This window comes from Diachasma alloeum, unplaced genomic scaffold (genome assembly GCF_001412515.2).
Source record: "Diachasma alloeum isolate Michigan unplaced genomic scaffold, Dall2.0 Dall_scaffold_78908, whole genome shotgun sequence".
NCBI classification, from domain to species: domain Eukaryota; kingdom Metazoa; phylum Arthropoda; class Insecta; order Hymenoptera; family Braconidae; genus Diachasma; species Diachasma alloeum.
The window spans coordinates 2,389,907-2,412,639 of NW_021683643.1; the positions used below are offsets into that span (position 1 = coordinate 2,389,907).

Below are 22,733 nucleotides of genomic sequence, written 5' to 3' on the forward strand. Positions count from 1 at the left end.
TAATAGTTTCTGGATAGTCTGCCATTTCCGTGCCATTGGACTCGCCCTCCCTCGAATGCCCCCAACAGTGCGAAGGGAGACAGACTAAAAGCGTGGAAGGTTTCACCCGCTGACACGCTATTAATGACCGTCCAACCATTGACACCAATCCCCCCCCCCCATTCACCTCGACAACCCGAAAAAATAAGCCACAAAAACCCGTAAAAAAACGTGGAAACATTATTTTCCCTCCAATTCCGATGAATTTATGACCCCCTACCCCTCGAATTTCTTTTTCTTCTCACATAATATCGCGGGAATGCAGTTGCAATATCATCCAATTTTTTAACCACCCAAATGGAGAACAGGATTATCAATCCACCGAGACAGGGTAGATTAGTGAGTGATGGGTGTAACTTATACGGCGACTAACGGGCGCAAAACGCCAGTGGAATACTACTTCGTAAATTCTTTAAATGCGCCGATTTATTTCACCCGAAGAATGCCAGCTACCGACGTTACGGTGCGATGCATTCCGCGTGCGTTTTCAGGCTTCATCTTGGCTTCATACCTTATATATTTCACCGACTCGGTTCACCACAATGTTTATAAATAAAACGAGGCCCTGAAAAGACAGTCATGTCTCATAGTATGACAGAGGGAGGTGGAGGGCGATAGCGGATCTCTTATGGCTCTCTTTCGGCGTTTTCTTCAACTCCCCGGTGTTCGCATGCACAACGATTAGTTTTCCTCGAGTCACGTAGTTCGAAAAATAACCACTGAGAAATTCCATTTGACTGTTTAATATCCGATTTATATCAGGGGGAGATTCTTACGATTAAACGACTTGGAGGGATGATAACATCTGTCCATAATGTGGAATTCTAACTTGAGTACTGGAATAAAAAAAAAATCAATGGGAATTCCTGGGAGAGTCTAGCAGTCGTTTTGAGAGGTAATATTGAATTGGATTTAGAGGGAAATGGTCGGGGACTCCGAATGAATTCAAGTAGTTGATGGAGGAATGAAATGAAAATGTCATAAATCACTTGAATTTTCGATCAACATGAACATTCAGTACCAAAATTAGCTGCATTTTCAAGTAGTGGTGCCGCGAGACATTTCATGAGACATCACGAGACAAAAATTGGGAGAGAGGATCTCGGTTTCAATGAACATGGAAATCTTTGGTCTTGTCTCAGTCTCAAAATGCGCAATATCTACTCCTCTCGTGATGACTCCGAGTCAATTTATTGCGTCTCGGTTTCCGGTTTTTCGCGTTTTTTATATGTAGAAAACCGAGACGAGACAAACTGAGACAAAAACCGAGATTTTATATTAAAAATACGAAACACTTGGGAGCGAGATGAGATAAATTGACTCGGAGTCATCACGAGAGGAGTCGATACTGCGTATTTCGATACTGAGACGAGAGCAATGATTTCCGTGTTCATTGAGAACTAAATCATCTCGTCTCGCGGCATCACTATTTTCAAACAGGCAAAAGTTCAAGACTGTATTTACGGGGAAAATTATCCTCAAGGTATTTATGGCGTGATCAGCGGGGCGGGGTCGAAAAAAAGTAAACAAATTGATGATTTTCTTTTTATACATTCTTTGATTTTTTCAAAACCCTTATGCAAAATCCCAGATTGACTAGGAGAGTGCGTGAAACACAGGATTTTTTGTAAAGAATGCATTTTAATACGGACTCTCATGGGAATTCGGAAAAAAAATATTAAAAATATAAAAAAAGTCGCCATTTTCCTGAAATTTCGCACTTGGGTAGAGCTTTCATGGAGGAATATAAAAAAAGTAATCCACGTGGCCTACGAGAATTGTTTAGAATGGATAATTAAAAAACTCGTGAAAAATAGAAATTCTGCGTGCGTAACAATTGTGGAGAGGTAAGCTTGGCAAATACGAATGGAGTTGTGATGATACATTTCGCTATGGGAAGGAACACAACAGCTGAGTGAATCAGGGCTGCCAACTTGTACCTCGAACGGCACGACGTTGTCACTTTTTCTATCCATATTAATTATTCTCCAATTATCCAAAAGACAAGCTAGAAAAATCAAAAAAGGCTTGACATATGTGGAAAAGAATAGAAAAGTTATCAAAAAATATTTCGAACACAAAAATGATCGAATTATATTGATAATTTGTAATTGAAATATCGTTTTTTTTTATTCCCCTTCGTCTCACCCCCTACATACCCGCCCCGCGGTAAATACCTTAAATCAAGAATTATTTAAGACGAAGATTTTTTTTTGTTTGAGACAGAAATTCTCTACGAGGATTCTGATTAACTTTTCACTAACTTATTACATAATAAAATAAATAATGGGATACATAATGTAGGAAAGAACAAACTATTACCGACCCGAGGCATAATCTGAAGATACACATCGGGAAACATGTGGCATGTATTTTTGTGTACTCATCGAAGCGATTGACATGAGAAGCTCAACACTTGCGGCTGTCAACTCCGAATAAACCCTCACCCCACTGGTAATACAAGACCACCAGACACTTCAGCCTTTTGTGTTGGTGCGTCAAGAGTCCCATCAAAAATATTATGATTCAACATGAGGGAAGAATAAAGAGAGAAAAGATAAGAGAGAAGTTACCGTTGTTTGGTAAAGAAAAAAATTATGTTTTGTCAACGTAATCCGAAATACGATCGTCGGGGAGCCAGCACCTTTTCTCAGCTCCCCCGTGAAATTTTCGGCGGATCTAGATGCGGTGGCCCCGGCAGGCAGGACCAATTTAGACATACCATCGAAATCGATCCGAGTGTAAAAGTCGAATGGAGAATGGTAGAAACGTGTGCTCGCACCTGCGCACCCGTCTCAACAAATTGGTGAAATAAATCCAGAGACGTCGTAAGATTTCTTCGCCTCTTTGGATTTCAGCGTATTGTGGCTGACATTGGTGGAGTTTCTGCACAGCTATCCACCTCTTGAGGATGGGAGAATTCCGATTGGAGTTTTGCATGTTTTTTTTTAGAAAGAGTCATGAAATATGGAAGAAGGATGAATCTGTGGCCAAGTTGCAAACTAAGATAATTCCCATTTGTTCAATTATGTTTTTGAAATAGTCATATTTATCGGAATATACTTTTTCCATGAAGATAGAAGTGACAAATTTCCGGTAAGATTATTGGAAATTTTTATGGAGTAACAGCTCCACCGAAATTTTGAGAGAAAATAGGGCGAAATGTAAGTCTGTTAAAAAAATAATGGTTTTTAGTAGATATCTTACGATTTTCTCGGTAAAAAAATATATCTATGGATGCAAAAATTATTTTTCTGTACTGCTTCTCACGATTTCTCGTCTGGGAATTGGTATTACATACTTCCCAAACTGGAAAACTTGAAAATCAGTACAAAAAAATCTTGTCCCGGGCTGTTGCGATGGGGTTTTTTACTCGCGTGGCGTTGGCGTTCGAGCCGAAGGCCCCCATCGCAGTGCCCGGAAAAGTACTGCTCCTGTTTAGTGAAATTTTCCACACCGGTAGGGGATTGTTTGTTTTGTACCTGTCTAAAAGTCGTGGGGACGGACGGAAGTGAAATTTTCCAAACGGGTTCGGTAAAAATCATTCTTCGTTACAGAAAAATTATACGGAAATTGGAGCATTCAATGAATGCATTCGTGAATAAGTGGACTATTCACGTTCATTGGGATAATTTTTGATGGGAAGCAAAGTAAATTTTACAGTTTTGGTACAAATCATCCTCACGGATAGTAAATTTTCCCGGGCCAACGGAATAAAATTCAATCAATTCAAATTAATCTCGCACATTTTCTCCTGTTTAAGTATCTTTTATAGTTTGGTAGTGACCACATTTTCAATCGTCAGATTTATCAATTAAATTGTATGAGAAAAAATTAAAAAAAATCATGAATATACAGCGACATTCAAATTACATTTTGTATAGAATTATCATTTATTTAACCATTCGTTGTTTGTAATTAAAAAATTTAAATCCTTTAAACTTTCGAAAACCTTATTTTTTTAGACATGAAATGGATTTGTAGTAAAATTACGATTCCGAACAAATAATTTTTATGGTGGAAAATTGATTGTTTATAAACTATTTCATCAATCTTCCTCCAAAAAAAGCTTTTAAATTTTTTTTTCCGATTTTTAATGTTTTCTAACGGTTCAATATCGAGATTCAAAAGCAGACATACAAAGTTTGAATAATAAAATCATTGTAAAATGTCCGGAAACGTAGGGTCAAATGAAATAGACCCTACGAGAAATTTCCAATGATGCAGCATAGCCAGATATTTCTCTATTTCCCTGGGGGAAATGGGCTCAAATGAAAGCTCTGATGTTCGAGTGAAAAAGTAGAAAAGCATTCCACTGGAGAAAAAATAGCCAAAGTACTTGGATATCCTCAAGCTGAAACAGTACTGGAAATCGGAGTTGCTCCACGATTACTCGACTTGTCTGGTAATGTTTTTCCAACTTTTTCCTCCATTTAGAAATTCACAATTTTACTGAATTCGGTAAAATAGTAAAATGTACGAAGATATTTCGCCCCATTCACCCCTATCTGGGGACTGTAAAGAGCATGGTTCCGAGATCTTTTAGATTTGAAGTGAGCTGCAGACTTCGTGAAAAAGACAGTGACTCCCATACTAAAGGTTATGACAATCAGTCCGCATATCGATTATGTTTGATAGAAGAAAAAAGGGGAGGTATGGAGCTTATCAGGTGGCTATAACTATTCTGGAGGCTAGACATTTAGTGCAGAATGCAAACCCCATGGTCGTTGTCAAGGTGGGCAATCAGAAGAAAAAGACTGTTGTCCGGGACAGAACCGACTGTCCATATTTTGATCATGTAAAGTTGAATAATTCATTGCTAGGAGCTCAAGGTATGTCTGCACATTTCTTTCATTTATGTATTCCGCTCTGGTTGCAGTACTTCGTGTTCGACTTCACATGTGAGTTTGAAGTTCTCCTCAGTACCAGAGTATCAATATCAGTGTATTTGAGAAACTCTCTGAGGCAACTGAAGTTTCATGGAGGAATTTTCTTTGAAGTAGCGACAGTCTGGGATCAACCAGGTAATTACGGTGTTTCGTCTGTACTTCTCCGGGGAAGTGAAGCGGAATTGAAGTTCGTTGTTCTTGAGCCACAATTCAATCCGCGAACACGAAAATTTTCAATGTTCACGTATCTATTTCAGTGTGCATTTGAACATGTCTTGACTATTATTTTTTTTGTCAAATTGAGTGATTTTCCTCTCATTACTTACCGGTGCGAAATTATTATTAGATGTTTTTCTAATTTTTGAAATAATATTAAAATCCATCGGAAACATGGCAATGCCGCGCGTGAGCCTCAATGAATAGAATTCGCCGCGGAATTCCTAATTTCCCGTATTATTTTTTCAAATAACTTTCTTGTGAAATCTAGAAAAATTCGGGAACTCATACCTAGACTGTTAGAAATTTCTCGAAATTCCATGGAAAATATGGTAGTCATTTTCATGAGAGTGACATTGAAAAATGGGTATGAAATTTCAAGTTTTAGGTAAAATTCAAAGAAATTCATGAGTTTTCAGTGGCAGTGAGACGGAAATTGCACAACTTGATTGAATTTTCAATGGAACATTAATATTCAGAAACAAAATGCCATGAATTTTGAATTTTTCCCTATATTTTCACGATTTTTCCGAATTTTCATGGAATAATTGAACTAAAAAATCAAGTATTTTAATGATTTTCAGATCATTCGGACAGAAAATCAATGGAATATTTTATTTTTCAATGAGAAGATTTCTTGAAATTTTAGAGAAAATTAAACATGATAAAAATTTCCGGAATTTGACTCGGAAAATTTAGACGAAAATATTTAACGGTGTACTTTCAAGGAAGATTTGATTTATCACATTAGTTTTTTTTCAATTGTTCATTATTTTCTTGGGTGATTGAAAATTTCCCTGATTTAGAATTAGGTAACCTCGGCCTTGGAGCTGCGGTGTGGGTCGCTGGAGGGGGGGGTTACAGAAACACACAAACTTCATGGTTTTTTTTTATGAGGCTGAGATTTACAAAAAATACGAAAAAATTTCCAATAATGCAACATAATTAGAAACTTTTTTTATTTCCCCCACAAATTTTTCACTGTTTTTTTTTCATTGCTTTGGTTTCCTCCCAAAACACCGTAATAAAGAGGTAATTGGCGGTTATTGGGGTCTTGAATGGGGATGATCTACTCGTGGAATAGTAAAAGCATCTGTTGAGGGAAATTTCAACTGAAAAATGTACGTTACGAGGTACATTTCGCTCGACCGATGGGGTGCCTCTTACCTACAGTCGTTCAAAGTAACTGGCGCAACCGTTGATAGAACAGAAACATAATGCCGGGCTTCTTTCTGCTTCATCGGCAGTCGCGACTTACCCAGAGAAAATATAAACATCATGTGGAAATTTATCTCCAATCAATAGGGATTCACGATTGTGAAATTCAGTCGTTGCAAAAATTCGAAACTTCAGAAATTTTGTCACCAATTTTCAATTTTCATGACTAATTTTCAGACTAATGTCAGTGGTTTTCAGGGGTTCATGCGATTTCTGGTCCAGGGTTCTATGCGATTTATGCGCCCTTACACTGTTAGAAAATTACTCCTAAAGTTTCAAGTAAAAAATCTTAAAATTTTGAACAATCACTCATTTATATCCAATTTTCATGTACTTTGTTATTGAAAAATCAGTTGAATTCTGCAGTATTCAATGGAATTGCAATTTTCAGGTCCACATGATAATGAAAATGATTAAATAATTTGAAAATTCAAGCAACAATTTCCTTGAATTTTTAATTCACTGAAAATTTAGTTGGATGTTATGTTCAATTTCTGCAATGAATTTGAAAATTGTAGATGTCATTGAAATATCAATGATAATCTAACATGGAAAACCCAATTATCCTGAATGTCCAACCTGAAGGAGCGATTCCATGAACGATTGGATCTTAAATTGAATTCAAATTCACAACGTTGAGAATTCAAGTGCAACTATTGCTTAATTTTCAGAAAATTTCTGTTTTCTGTTTACATTACAGTTTAGGGGCAAAAGAAATTTTATAAAACAATCGAATTCATCAATTTATGATGATTGATTTTCAAATTTTAATTTTAAAAAAATATATCGAGTTTTATATTAGGTCATGAATATTACCACAAATGGGCGATGCTAACAAACCCAAAGGACTCAACAGGAGAACCCAAAGGTTACGTAAAATGCAACATATCTGTTAATGCAAAGGGCGAGAGACTGCGAGCCCATCCAGATACTGATGGCGACGATGATATTGAGGGGTAAGTTGCGATAGACGAAATTGCTTTGCATCGCACATGACTTGTGCGTTGAGATGCCTAGGAGAATGAAGCCATTGAAGAATAATTACTTCTCTCAAGTAATTACGTTTCAGATACCAAAAATTTCTTTTCTCGGTGAAACAAAAATTCCTAAAAATCCGCTCATATATACGGATATACATACACACATCTTCCGAAAACATCATATCTTCCCGTTTCATGACATCATTTCCAGGTACAATTACTAGGCATCCACTTCCACTTTCAGCTTCCACTCGGAAGTAAACAAGTAAAAAGTCTCCATTTTATCTCTCTATCCGACCCACTGCCGTTTTATCCCTCTAAATCAAAGGAAGCCCACACAAACCCGCCATTTTTCATCTCAATGCACCGTTGAACAGCTCCATAACTTTCTTTGATCTCCCGAAAAACTGAAAATTGCGAATTAAAAACTGACAGCTCTATCCGTTTTCAGGAATCTTCTCCTCCCCATTGGAAATTTTCTATCGTCCAGCAGGCAAAGAGCTCGTTATGTTCTCACGATATACAGAGCAGATGGTTTGCCAAGCAGAGAATCAACGTTTTGCATTGGAAATGCAAAAAAACTGGTGAATCCATACGTTCAAATATCATTTGCCGGCATGAAGGTAAATTCAGCGTGAATATAGAGATCAAAAAGCCATCAGTAATTCGTCTTTTTACGAACACATTCGCATCAACGACGCTCGATACTGTGCAGTGATTTATAACGTTGTTGTGTTTTTTTTAACTCTCAACTATAAATATCTGTCGACACGTATTTCCTGTAATGATCGATATCACGTTCCGTCGGTCAGAAACCGACCCCCCCCCCCCCCNCCCCGCCGATTCCTCGATCTGATGTATGCCACATGCATATTTCGGACATGACTTGCCAACCGTGTCAGACAGATCGATTCAATCTTATTCCAGTTGATATCATTGTAATTATTCATCTCTATTCATCAACGATTATTGAATGATCTGGAAATTAATGTATAAGCACGGTTAAACATTTTTGGCTACAATTTCCAGTAGGGGAGACCGAGCCAAGCGGGGTGGCTGAGGCACAGTGGGGTACATAAAAAACAGCCCAAAATTGAGAAATTCAAGGAGTTGAATTTCTCCATCAATTTGTAAATGTGCTGAGAATGTCCTAAAAACATTGACATGCCCTGAGATTTTCGGCAATATCCACAATAATACTTATAGTTGCAAACAAATGGAGGTGTTAAGTTTTGCAGGCGAAAATTTTGCAGAAAACTTGGCACACTCATTTCTTTGCAGGGAAGTTTGCGGGAAATATCCGATGAATTATGAAGATCGACGGGTATTCGGAGGACAATTTCCTCAATTCTGATTTTGACCAATCAGAGTGCGGTATTCGAGGTCACGTGACACGTTTCACACCGATAATTTCCCCGGCTGCAGGGAAATTATTAGTCTGATAATTTCCCTGTAGCCTGTCAATTGTGTCCTACGAATTTGACAGATATTCCTCACATTTTGGTGAAATGTGTCCCGTAGCCCCGAACACTGCACGCTGATCGGCCAAAATCAGAATTGAAGAAATTGTCCTCCGAATGTCCCTCGACCTTCAAAATCCATCGGCTATTTCCCTGTCTGCAAAACTGATCCCTCTCGTTGCTATGCAACAAAACATTCGGGAAATATCCGATAATTTTGAAGGTCTTGGGGTATCATAGCTGATAATTTATTCAATTCACAGAAGGAAAAATAATTAATAGGCTACTGTACAATTATCAAAATAAAACTGATGTGAAGGTGTCCCGTGACCCCGAATACGGCGCTCTGTTTAGTCGAAATCAGAATTGAGGAAATTAGGGTGAACAGGCCAATTGCTGGATGGTTAAGGCCCGGTTGCACCATCGTCTGTTAACTAAACCGCCAGATAACGGTCTGTTAGTCCGTAGGGATTACAGACGGATAAATTTATCCTGGGGTAAAAATAGCTAACAGGGCTCGGTGCAACCGGGCCTAAGGGAAATTCGAGTTTCGTAGTAAGGTCTAAAATAAAAGAATCACCTAAATGGGGATATGGTGGCTTTCATACCTTCAAGAATGTTTTAATTAGCAGAAAAAAATTATTTGAAGTGAAAATAACAAAACAAAGAATAATTAAATTAAGAAATAGTTGAATGCAGCCGGAACCCCTAATTTCTGGACGACTGGGCCATACTTTTTCATTCATTAAATGTCGATCAATAGAAAAAATAATTGATCACATGATTATATACGAATAATATTATTGAAAGGTGGAATAATCAGTACGATTTTCATTCTATTTATGATATATTCAATCCAAGTTGAAATCGTCCAGAAACTAACCCCCAGAAATTGATCTGTTTACCCTATCAGAGAAATCTGAAATTTCATGAATTTTTTCGCCTAAAACCTTAAATCGAATTCAATATCACCCTTCTGAAAATTACTACTCAACTTCCCATGTAAATTCAATTTTTCTCTAAGAGCTTCACTTTAAATTGTCGTGAAATAGGTGAAAATTTTATGATCAAATTCCTACGATAGTCGATGCATTTTTATAAATCTTTCTTATCGAGGGTGAGACAAGCTCTTACAAGTGCACGTATACTCCACGTTTCAACGAGAGAATCGTATTCCGGGAACTGTTTCCACCGCTATCCCATCGTGTAAGAATTGCCGTAAAAGACAAAGTTCACGGCTGCAATTCCACAGCACTTGCCACTCACATGCTCAACCTTGCTAGGCTATCAAATTCTGGTGAATACGGTGAGTCATTTCATTTTTCTTTCTCACGTTCAACGAAAATTGTTGCATATAAAAGTGGAAGAATAGTGGAGCATCAAGTAGTACCGCAAAATTGGTTGAAATGAAATCGCTGAAGAAAATTGAAATGCAGATGATGGGGAAACCCATGAGTGGAAAATTTTTTCCACTTTGAGGATATCCTAGCGATTTTCCGGATTTGTTACTGAACGGAATTCCACGATTTTGTTAGATCATCCAATTTTTCACTTGCATTGCGGAATTTGAATTGCGTGCTCCAAAATAATTTCTTTTTCAGGCCCAGGTGCACTTATAGACTGATTTATTTATTCAAAACGAGATTCCTTAACTATTAACGAATGAACCAAAAGAAACCAAATAGACCCTCGTCTCCAACTAAATCCATTCGTTAACAATAACTAATCCTTTCCATCAGTGTGGATTATCTTTCGAACGTTATCTCGATTGTTTTTCCATCTTCATAATGTTAAATATATCACATTTTCCATTGGATTTTATCAAGTAGTTCCTAAAAATTATGCTTGTACAATAAAAAAATAAAAATATAAAAAAATGAACATTTTCAAAGAGCATTTTTAATAAAGATTAAGAAATAAGTCCGATAGAGAGGAAAGAGTGAATACATAATTTATCATGGTAATTAACGATCTGACAGCCATTAACTACTGTGACAAATGACGACTTAACAGCCATTAGATACATCAAATTATTAATTTGCAATTTCCTCACTATTGGGTTTATTTCCCAATATTATTCAAAAACGCTCTTTGAAAATGTTCAGCTTTTTTTTTAACGTTTTTTTGATTGTACAATCGTAATTTTTGGAGACTTCAGGGCTATGTAAACTGAATAGCATCTGGAGATCATTTCAAATTATCAAAATAAAAAAAAAATCAAGATCACGTTCGAAAGAAAATCTACTCAGGCCTTCAATCGTAATTTTTTTCATAAAGAACTAGGCAATCATGCGCGCTGTCGCGCGCGACCTACGTCAAGTGAGCACTATAACGCACAATAACATCCTCGTAGTCATGGAAATCATTGATTGATCCATCAACCGATCGCAAACCGAATAAAAAGTTAACAATCAAAACAATCATTCATTGTCAATCAACTTTATGAAAAAGGATTACTTGAAGTTGTTCAAGCTTTTGAATTTTTTTTCTTTAATCTGGAGCACTCAAACCATTCGAGTTATTTTGCGAAAAAAGTAACAAAAATACATATTATATATGAGATATTCCACAAAAAACGTCATGGGTTTGGAACCTCCAAATTTCGATTTTGAACACTGAAATGAGTAAACTGTGAAAATTTCGGACCTTTTGGTACGTAAATAAGAGAGAAACACCTATTTTTGTATAAATTGGCAATAAACTATTAAAATCTTGTGAAAACTCAACTCTCCGGAAAAATCCTCGTGCCAGCATCGGAATTTTTACCGTGCGTTACAGGAATTTTTCTCGGATTTACCTCCAAAATCCTACAAAATTTACCTCCGGTATCACACGTCACTTTTTCCGGATTCGTCAAAATGAAGTCATTTTTCCGAGCTACACGGTAATTTTTTTTCCATTTTTTTCTCCGTGTTGTTTCCAGGATTTTTACCAACATACGGCCCATCATTCATCCACCTATACGGCAACGATGCGAGTGGAGATGAGTGCCGTTGCCGTGGCAAGTGTCAGACTGTACGACCCATTTATCGAGGCAGAGTGCTTCTTTCGCTCAAGACGGAAATTGATGATCCAGGGATGTCTGGAGGTGCTGGAGTTGATGTTGAGCCAGCTACGCCAATTATGGAGGCAAGGAATATTTTCAACAAAAACCGGGGGAATTATCGATAACGACAAATCAATTCCCTGTGATGCGATGAGTTGCATCAATTTTTCAACGGCTTACTGGACTTCATTACACACCCTGGGGACGGCCACGTGCACCGTCAAATCCCCAAGGATTTTTGTAATGAATAATATAGTGGATGGTGGAGGAAGTAAAATTGAAATCGATGGAATATATTTTTTGCCGGGGATATCTCATCGGAACGGATAATCCCGCATTGACTATATAAATCCATCAATAATTTGTCGTCAATTGTATTCTCGATCGGAGGAATAATTTCATTATTATATTATGAGGATTATTGTTTTATTTAATTCCATACCACCCAGGTGATCTCTTTCAGAATTAGAGATGGACAGAATGGATAGTTTTTGACTCAAGACCCGATTGGATTACCTTTCGAATGTAATCTAGATAGTTTTTTGTCAATTTGTTTATCTGGAAATTTCACGGAGAGAAATGTTCAATAAAAATTACATATTTTTTCCGTAATTCCGGAGCGCAATGTGGTTGTAGAAAATTTGACGGAACTGTGACGTAATTTTTACCTGAATCTCCAGTGAAAAATTACGATACCGTCACGTAAATTTTCTGAGTCGGTTCCGTAATCAGTGAGCGAACTGTGAGTTCCGTAATTTTTACTGAACATTTCTCTCGGATTATTCTCGAGTCCACCAACAATCCACCAACACCAGCTGCCATTCTATCATGCGGGGTTATGTTTAGAGAAAAAAGGGAACGCGAGCGATACAAATTCAAAACATTAAACACATATAAATTGATTAGTTATCGATATTCATTCAATAAAAATGACAATTTCATTGATTTCGGGCGCAACGAGCGAGGGATCTTATTTGAAATCCACTGCCACGGAGAGAAATTTTCTAGAAAAATTCTAGTACGAATATTGAAAAAAATTACAATCCACCGGCTGTGAAAAATTCTAGTCCCGTTAAGGTAAAATTTCTTGGTATTTCTATTAAAATATCTGGGGATTTCTGTGAAATTTTTACAGAAATGCGGGGAAAAATTCACGTTTTCCCCAATAAAATGTCTGGTGCCGGCACTAGAATTTTTCCCTGGCGTCACTTTGCGCCTCCTTTCCCGTATTAGAATTTTTGTAAAAAAATTCTCTGCTTGTGATCCCTATTTTCCTCGTCTCTGTGGGCGCGCATAGTGGGGGCATAGGAGTTCCCGGAAGTCCACTCTCCTACTGTCCCTAAGGTATCATATACGAAGCCTCTACCGTACTCACATTAGAAAATTACATTAAATTCATGGAAAAGCACAGACCCCTCCTCTGGATTGTCATCGAGGAAAAACCCCACGAATCATTAGTATTGAAATACTCCCCACCCATCTCCCCGGTGTATTCCTCATCAGAACCCTCTCACTCCATTCGGCAAAGAGCTCAGTATATCATAGCGTATAATTGCATTAACGTAATAGACCACTTATCTTGAGGAGAAATAATGACACCAGTACAGAGGGTCACGCGATTCTGTATAAACCACTGACACACTGCGCCGTGGAGTGGGGTAGGCTTTGGAAAAGACTCACGATCCAGTGAATAATAATCACAGTGTTTATTCAAATTCCCCCGTCCGGTTCCACAAATCGTCAGTAATCTAAAATGTCGAAGATCATGGCAATAATTAATCACAACTATTTCACTGCCACCGTTTATTCAAATTTGATGATTACAATATTCCGACCGAATTCAAATTCGGGTGCCTCAGAATTTTTTCATTGTCATGGAGAATATGTCAGGAAAAATTAAGGAGTGAACTTTAATAAAGTAATGATTTCAGTGGCGAAGCTGTAAAATGTTTTGAGTTAATTTCCACTATTAGTCAGTTTTCAATTAATTTCTCGAAATAATTTATTTCTCGAAGGCAGATAGCAAAATTGTGGGAGATAAATTTACTGAATTTCAGATTTCCTTACAACTTCAATGTAATTCAAAATTTAAAAATTCGATTGGATTGTTGGTCGCTTGCTGCGCTCGCTCCCATTGCGAGTGGGTTGGACTGGGTGTGACCTATGACCGATCAAACCAATAACTTCCCGACCAATTGCCTTTCCTTCATTCATTAAAATTAGATTTTTCTATACAACTTATTGAGATATTTTCCGTTGAGTTTCCTGGCTCAAATTTTCTAAGTTTTTTTGTTTGATTTTCTTAATGAAAAAAAAAAAAAACGAAAAAAGGAATGAAATAAAAATAATGAAAGAAATTGACCTATATTGTGAAATCTTTGAAAAATTGCAAATTTCAAAAATTCATGGTTGAATTAGGCATTGAGTTGGGAATTCCGCAATTTTTAATTAATTGAGAAGTCATTAATATGTTTATCCAAATTTTTCTGACTTCTATTACTTTTCAGAGACTAAATGAACTGAAATTTACAGTTTTTATTGATTTTTCCCTGAAATTCTGAATTCGGTGGCATTAACATGTGATAAAAATTTCTGAAAAATGTGCCAAAAAATTCATCCAAAAGTTTTTAACACTACAGTAATTTTTCTCCAAATTTTATCTACGTGTGAATTATTAAAAACACCGAAATTCACCGAAATACGGTCGATTTCTCAATTGCAGAAGATTCTCTGGGCGACGGAGGAGTACCTCCTAGTGGGTATAATTTACGACGTATGTATGATTGATCGCTGCAGATTTCTGATGAAGTCAGTGAGTTTCGAGATTAATTTTGGAAATGCCGGCAGTCGTGTTTTCCCCCACAACATTTCCAACAGCGATGGACTGGCAGGTGAGCATGCGTTTTAAATCTATTACAGACCCAAATGGAGTTAACTACTCCAGGGATTTCCGTCGATAGAGGGATGAGTCTCGTTACATATACAAGGGAATGTAGAATGTATCTACCCTGTGCACCGGTAAGCAGACGTGGGATATAATCTCGACCCAAGACTCTGGGAAATGGGCTTGGGATTTGGGGGAAAGTATCTGGCTTATGTGAGTGAAACTTGGAATAAAAGCACTTAAGAGCGAAATGCCGAGGCTCCCGGCGGAGTTAATTCAACGCAGGATTCTGGAATCCTTTTCATAATCTCTCTTATCATCTCCCATTTTTTTATATATGACCGCAGCCCCTTACTTTTATCGCATACCACAGCAGCTACACATCTCCATAAACTTTATTCCCTGCGCCTATGAATTTATAGCACTGCCTACGTAATGTGGAGTATTTACTTCTTGCTATATTCTAGACGATGTGATACTCGAACAGCGAGTGGATTTTGTGAGCCACACTGAATCAAGATTAACGGCCACGACAGATGGCAAGTTTAATTACCTACCACTTGGATCGAGTAAGCCCTGTATGTACGTAAAATCCTGGTGGCCAAACTTGGAATGGAGAGTATCAAACACCAACAGTCTCATGTTTATAGTCAATTTTTTGGTGAGTCAGCTGGGGATTGAATGAAATTGTTTCCCGTGAAAAATAACCAAGTACTTCAACATTTTGCTCCCGAATAGTGATGCCGCGAGAGACTTCACGAGACTATACTTTGGAGAGATGGTCTCGACCTCAAAGAACATGGAAATCTTTGGTCTCGTGTCAGTCTCGAAATACGCAGTATTGAATCCCCGTGTGATGACTCCGGGTCAATTTATCTCATGTCGCTCCCAAGTTTTTCGTATTTTTCAATGCAAAATCTCGGTTTTTTTGTTCACTGAGAACGAGACAATTCCTTCGAAGTATTGTCTCGTGATGTCTCGTGAAAATTACCCCACCGTTCTATAAAAGTGTATCATGAGTCATCGTTTCTTAATTTCTATCCCGAAATTTAGTTAAAATTAATATATGATGATCCAATTTTATTCTACGTAAGCGAAATTTTATCCTGACGCATAATAAATTTTACCCTTCCAGTCCAGTAATTTTTATGTAGATAACAACGAAAATTCAGGAACTACCCAATCGATTTCAACTTTCTTTTTAAAATATTCGTCTCTATGTCTTCTATCTTAATCAATCAAAATGTGCATACCTCTCCTCGCAAACTTGTAAAAACTGTAACTTGTAACTTGTGAAATATTTCCGTTTTTCGGTTTTTCTTTAATTTAGTGTAATGTTTCATTTAATGTAATTTCGGAAAGTAAATTAGGAGTCTCAGCAGGGATGACTTTATCTGGTCAGATTTTCCCCGAACTTAGATTTTCCTCAAATCTTCAGCAAATGCGATACCGGAGGTTGGAAAGAGTTTGGACGGGGGGCGAGAAAGGCACAAATTGCAAAAATGGGGAGAAATATCCAAGAGTGAAAAAAAATTATTATGGTGAAACCATTCGAAAGTATACCATCAATTTATTGATGGTGAAGAAAGCATTAAATCAGTATAAGTGACATGCTCATATGCTCGCTGGCCCCTGCTTATTTTTCTTGTAAAATAATTGGTAAAATAATTGAATTTCAAACGGAGTTTTTCTTAATTCGTAATAAATTAATTCATATACAAAAAGCTCCTGAAAATCGCTCCTATGATAGAACAAATTGGTGTAAGAAATTTTAAACAACTTGTATAATTTATTTATACGAATTGATTTGAAAAAAAAAATGGAACAATGTAATTTGTACAAATCCTTCTATCGCAATTCAATTGGAAATTTGGATAATTGAAAATCCCCAAATCTGCAGTGTGATCCTTACGGAACTGCAGGCCGGCACTTGGATTACCAAAAACTGTTCGTTTCACTGAAAATGCACCAGAAAAGAATGAAAGCGAGTAATTGAAACAAAAGCTCGCGCGGCAATTCCCTCATGGATTTGAATAAAACCACGATAAGAACCTCGAGGATATTTGAATTTTTTTTCTCCCATAATTCGTTCTCTTCTGGTGCATGAATTTCGAGCATTGGCTGGGGAGACATTACGCTGTGAAAAGAAAAAGATACAGAAGGCGGAAACACGAATGAACTTGTGGAGAAATGTCTTCAAAATGATCTCCAGGGATTATTCTAGCCAGTATTATCTCGAATTCATAAAGAAACTCGTGAAGTATATGGTGCCCGTAATAATTTAATCATTTGCCGTCATTAAAAACAAGTGATGAGTTTCATTTTTCAATGGCCCAGTGGGGTTGACCCAGTTGTCACACAATTCAAATAACTTGACTCATTATTTTCTCCTTCTTCGCTCGTTTCTGCACTGTGTGGTTAGCCCGCTATTCCCGGTGATACTTATTGCAGAGAGATGTTGAGACTAATGAAAGGGGGAATTTGCAGGAGGACGAGCTTGCGAAATTAGAGTCGCTCATTGCTGTTGAGAACAGCACAGCGTATGAGGCTTATAATGGCATAATTGGGTCGTTGAAACGTTACTGTATGCAGTATTTGCACATATTGGATGCAGCGAAATACGATGATGATGGTGGCACCACGAAATTGGACAGGCATCGGGTTAATCTGTGCCGGGAATGTGTCGAGAGTATTCTCAGGATGATTAGAGTCAATGGACAGCTTGCCAACAATAATTACCTCAGAATGGCTGTCATTCATGCTTACAAATATCTGCACAAACTCCGGGAAATCTCTAAAGACGTAAGTTATCATTGATTCATGTTGAATTTGAGGAAGTCTGGGAAAGATGGCCAGCTGAAATTCACAAGTTTAGGGTAGAACAATTTTTTTCGATTGCGTGGGATTCTATGGACGGAATAAATGGGGAAGAATTAGAAATTAATGAAAAAATCGGGGGTTGAAATTATATGTAATAGTTCGACTTTCAGGCCACTTCAAAAGATACCAATCCCCATACACTGTTGAAATTTTTTGGAACTTTACGGAAATTCTCATGACATTCTAGTTTCACTGAAATTTTAAGGAATTTCGTGATTGAAAATTAAGAATTTCATGGAAATATCAACGAGACCTGTAATAAACTTAAAAATTTTACTCCGTTAACCCGGGAAAATTTACTAAACGTGATGATGATTTGTATCGAAACAGTAAAATTTACCCTATATCCCATCAAAAATTATCCCAGTGAACGTGAATAATTGCTCCAATTTTTCGTATAATTTTTCTGTAACGGAGAATGACTTTTACCGAACCCGTTTGGTAAAATTCACTTCTGTCCGTCTCCGTGACCTTCAGAGGGGTGCAAAACAAACAATCCTCTGCCGGTGTGGGAAATTTTACTAAATAGGAGGATAATTTTTGCATCCATAGATGTATTTTTTTACAGAGAAAATTGTAAGATACCCACTAAAAACCACTATTTTTTCACTGAATTACATTTCGCTTCACGATTATCATTCGTATAGTAAAATTTGTCACGATTTTCGAAGCAATTTTTATCAGGGGGCTGGTCACTTGGGGAAATCATTGACCACTCGATTGCAAATCAAGGAAGAAATCACCAGAAATCATTGGAAATCGAGCGATTTCCACTGCCGATAGTGATTTCTAATGACTTCTGCAAATTATCGGAAATTAGTATAAGTCATTAAGAAATCAGGGGATTTATGAAATAATTAAAAATCATCGATGAAAGTGAAACCCAGTGAAATCATGGAAATCATGAAAAATCAAAAGAAATCATGAGTTTCAATTCTTATTGGGAAATCACAGAAATCATTCAAGAAATCACAGGAAATTATCCCATTCTGCAAATCACTGAGCCACCCGATTGAGGAGTGGCCAGCCCCTCGATTTTTATCCAACTGTTCTCTCCGAGTGAAATTTCCATCTTTTTCCAACACCGTGTGCCATTCGTTAATAAATTCAAATGTTCATCTCACCCTGACTAACCATAATTCCAAGTCAGCGTGACGTCATTTCGCTGTCTTGGGGGGAGAAAAAGATTATCGATAGGCGATTCGCAACACTTACGATAAAATTTATTGATCAGCCGCAGCATGCATTTCCGGATGTTTTCATTTGGATGATTGCTGGCACGCGGCGCGTAGCAATGGCACGTTTATCCGCTTGTGAAATTATTTATTCCGAGGATGAGACGTCCCGTGGCTCAAAATGCGGACAACGAATCAATTTGTTTATGAAGAGTAGTGGAGACGAGGAAGAGTTGAGTGACTACAGTGCCTGCAAGATAGAAATATTCCTTTGGCTCGGTAATGCCAAGTATTCCGCAGCCTGCTGGAGCTCAATCCCCTCCGGGTATGATGTTGAATGCATCACGAGTGCTGAACCGTTTCCTCGAATCTTGGAGTACAACGTTATATCGGTTAAGTAACAATGACTGATATTGAGAGAGTCCGGGGAGTATATATTCATAAATTCTGGGGAACCTTATTTTTAATGCAGAAGTTCCAGCTGCGCGCACACATTTTTCAAGGCCGTTTCGATCCTGGAATGGACTCCTCGGGTTTGATGGACCCATTAATTCGAGTAATATTCCATGGATATACTGCAACCACTAAGGTAAATCACTATTTTTTATCGGTGAAGAGGTAGAGAGTAGATGATTGCTGTATACCGCATGTATCATGATTACTGCTGCATCGATTCGCAATTTCGATGCGCATTTTACCAATTAGTGATGAGTTGTGAATCAATTTCAAAACAACTGGGTGAAATTGAATCATCATATAAGTGATGAGGTACTTGAATGAAAAAAACAACATTTTTTATCAGTATGTCTTCACACGGTGCAGAAAGTTGGAGAAAAATTACCAAACAAGTCAAGTAACCCTGGAGCAAACTCGATTTCCAGTATTTTTTCACCTTGAATAGGAGAAAAAGTGCGAGATTAATGGTGAATTTTACTCCGTTGGCCCGGCAAAATTTACTACACGTGAGGGTGATTTGTACTAACACTGTAAAATTTCTGTTAGGGAGTGAACGTGAATAATTGCTCCAATTTTTCGTATAATTTTTCTATAACGGAGAATAATTTTTACCGTTCCGTTTTGTAAAAACTCACTTCCGTGCATCTCTCAAATTTTTCTCAACAGGCGGATGATTTTTGCATCCATTTATTTTTTTACTAAGTTTTTTTAAATTTTTTTACCAAGTAAGATATCCACTAAAAACCAGTATTTTTTCACTTCATTACATTTTGCTCCACAATTGCTATTCGTGTAGTAAAATTTGTCACGATTTTCGAGGTAATTTTTATCCAACTCATGGCTCGACAACTGACGAGAATAAATATCTTACAGTGAGAAGGAAATGCTTTCGTCAAGAGAATGTGTACTTGTCCCAAAGACGAGGATAATTTGTTTATGACAAGAAAGTGGTTTCTCAAATCAAGTCTACACTGCTAGAATTTTTTCGAAATTTCATCGCAGATATGATAGTAAATCTCATGAGAGTAACATTGAATCATATTTAAGGAAAAAATGGTTCTGACGTTTGACGTTTCAAGTTGAATCCACCAAAATTTATGAGTTTTCAGTGGGAATGAGATGGAAGTTTCACAAGTAGATTGAATTTTCAGTGGAACTTGAACACGATAAAAACTTCCGGAATTTGGCATGGAAAATTCAGACGAAAATTTTTAACAGTGTAGTTCAGTCAATTTATTCAATACTTTTTAAAAACTATTTGGCTTTGTTCGAGAAGTCGCTTTCTTGTTGCAATATTTTAACTTTTACTGTAATTGAAAGGCCAACACGGACCACGTTTACTAGAATTTAGATGTAATCTTTTAGGGATATCAACAGAGAAAAAAATGTTCCTGACAATCAACACTTCTTCCTCCCTCCGCTGGTTTTTGACAGAAGATTTTGTTTTCACAGTACGTTAAGCAAAGCCTTGCGCCCGTGTGGGATGAGACTCTAGTGCTTCCTCCTATCGAATTGTACGGCTCGACTGAGGACATCAAATATCGCCCCCCGAAAGTAGTGATGGAGGCGTTTGACTGGGACTTATGTGTGAGTTTCCGAGTGAAAAGACAAAAAAAAATGGTGAAAAGCGAGGAATCTTCGCATTCTTATCATTCTCGGGGGCTTTGAAATTGAACAGGGCTCGAAGGAGTACTGCGGCAGATGCATTGCCACCCCAGTTGTAAAGCTGAAGGATGAAACATACTCACCCCCTGAATTCCCACCGACTCTAGCATGGCACAAGCTGAAGACCCAGAGGGATTTTCAAGGCAGCATACTCGCTGCCTTTGAACTCATCGAGGTGAGATTCTACCTTTGAGAGATACGGTAATATTCCGAATGTGGGTTAGAACAGCTTGAAAATAATTACATACCTCTTCAGACTGGAGATGACGAGGTTGTGGATGTACCATTGAATGCATCTGAGGAGGAGAAAATTTATAATTTACCTGACGATGTGAGACCTGCGATGAGGAGCCACAGGCTGGAGGTGATATTCTGGGGGGTTAGGGACTTGAGGAAGATCAACTGTACCAAAGTTAATAAGCCCAGGGTTGTGCTCGAGTGCGGCGGAGTTTTTGTCAGGTCTGAGGTTATGGACAATGTGAAGAAGTTCAGCAATTTTGAGGAGAATCATTTTATGATTGACTTGGTATGGTGGGATTGATTTCATAGAGGAAAACATTCCGGATTTAACGTGATGTTCTTGGAAATTTCATTCATTCACTCGGGAATTTTTGAAAAAATCGTCCGTAAACTATCTAGAGCAAGCCACAAAAATTCATCACTCTTTCTGTTTTTTTTCCCTCGATGAAAAGTAAAAAATATCTAGAATGAAATTTCGCTTGACTATTACTTCATTTATTCTGTAATTCTTCCTTCTGAGACTATCAAGGGAGGGCTTACAGTGTTAGAAGAAAAATGGGGCGAATGCCAATTGTTTTGTATTGATATCATGATGTATCTGAGTCAAATTGACTTCTGTTCGTCTCCACCCCCCAGGATTTACCAGAGAAAGATATCTACTATCCCCCAATAACCATCAAAGTATTCGATTCTCGCGGATTTGGATGCTTCAAATACGCGGGCGTCTACATAATCCCCACCGCTCATATATTCCTGAGAAAAATGATTCCCGAGGAGGATTACATTTCTCAGATCTACGGCGAGCACAATTCATCATCGAAGAGGCAGAGTCCCACAGTAGTTTGTAAATTTGATTAGCCCTTACCAATTTCCCAGATAAATCAGCACTGAAACTTTTCAGTTCCCCTTCCAATCGATTACGATACTGAGAAAGACGAGAAGAAAGGTTTGATAAGTTATAAGAGGATTTCCAGTGAGAACAATCACTCTGGAATAAGGAAACTCTTGACCCTACTCAAGCCATTTATCCCCAATAATAAAAGGGATGGCAAACACGAGAATGTGAATTATGGAAATGACGGGGACGAGAGCTACGACTGGTGGAGCAAGTATTTCGCATCTCTAGAGGTACTTTTCATGAGAAATATCATGAAATATGTATTACGTATATTTCGTTCCCTCGGGGTGGTCACACTCGCTCTATCTATATCTGTCTCATTATCCGCGAGCACAGACATCATCGTTTCCAACGAATATCATTCCCCTCCCATGTAATTTAACCCTCACATCTTATTTTTTCCTCCTCAAGGAAGAAAAGTGCCGAGAATTGGGAATTAAGAAGATCTTGTTGGGTCGTCAGCGGCCGATAGCGACGTTCAGGGTGACTAACATTAAAATCACCAACATTTAAGGGAAAAACCACCGAATATCACAAAAAGTGGCATTTTGCGGACGTGGAGCGTGCGTATTCGAAAATAATTATTTGCGTCACAAGGACATGATACACGAGTCACAAGGACATAGTACATTACGACCGCGTGACGAATATTATTTTTTTTCACATCGCTTTGCCCCCCCCCCCCCC

At 37.7% G+C, this 22,733-nt stretch overlaps 1 protein-coding gene across 1 annotated transcript in view; it reads left to right on the forward strand.

Moving 5' to 3' along the window:
- The first annotated feature begins 4,666 nt into the window (after window positions 1-4,666).
- Window positions 4,667-22,733, forward strand: part of LOC107047696 (otoferlin) — a 40,004-nt gene continuing 21,937 nt past the window's right edge. Inside the window, exons 1-16 of the mRNA XM_015270495.1 lie at window positions 4,667-4,837; window positions 4,919-5,063; window positions 7,165-7,318; window positions 7,794-7,965; window positions 9,919-10,108; window positions 11,726-11,931; window positions 14,571-14,739; window positions 15,200-15,393; window positions 17,220-17,534; window positions 18,853-19,179; window positions 19,260-19,376; window positions 20,696-20,830; window positions 20,922-21,083; window positions 21,165-21,434; window positions 21,785-21,992; window positions 22,050-22,276. Coding sequence (XP_015125981.1) covers window positions 4,667-4,837; window positions 4,919-5,063; window positions 7,165-7,318; window positions 7,794-7,965; window positions 9,919-10,108; window positions 11,726-11,931; window positions 14,571-14,739; window positions 15,200-15,393; window positions 17,220-17,534; window positions 18,853-19,179; window positions 19,260-19,376; window positions 20,696-20,830; window positions 20,922-21,083; window positions 21,165-21,434; window positions 21,785-21,992; window positions 22,050-22,276 — 3,162 coding nt within the window. The remainder of the gene's footprint in view (window positions 4,838-4,918; window positions 5,064-7,164; window positions 7,319-7,793; window positions 7,966-9,918; window positions 10,109-11,725; window positions 11,932-14,570; window positions 14,740-15,199; window positions 15,394-17,219; window positions 17,535-18,852; window positions 19,180-19,259; window positions 19,377-20,695; window positions 20,831-20,921; window positions 21,084-21,164; window positions 21,435-21,784; window positions 21,993-22,049; window positions 22,277-22,733) is intronic.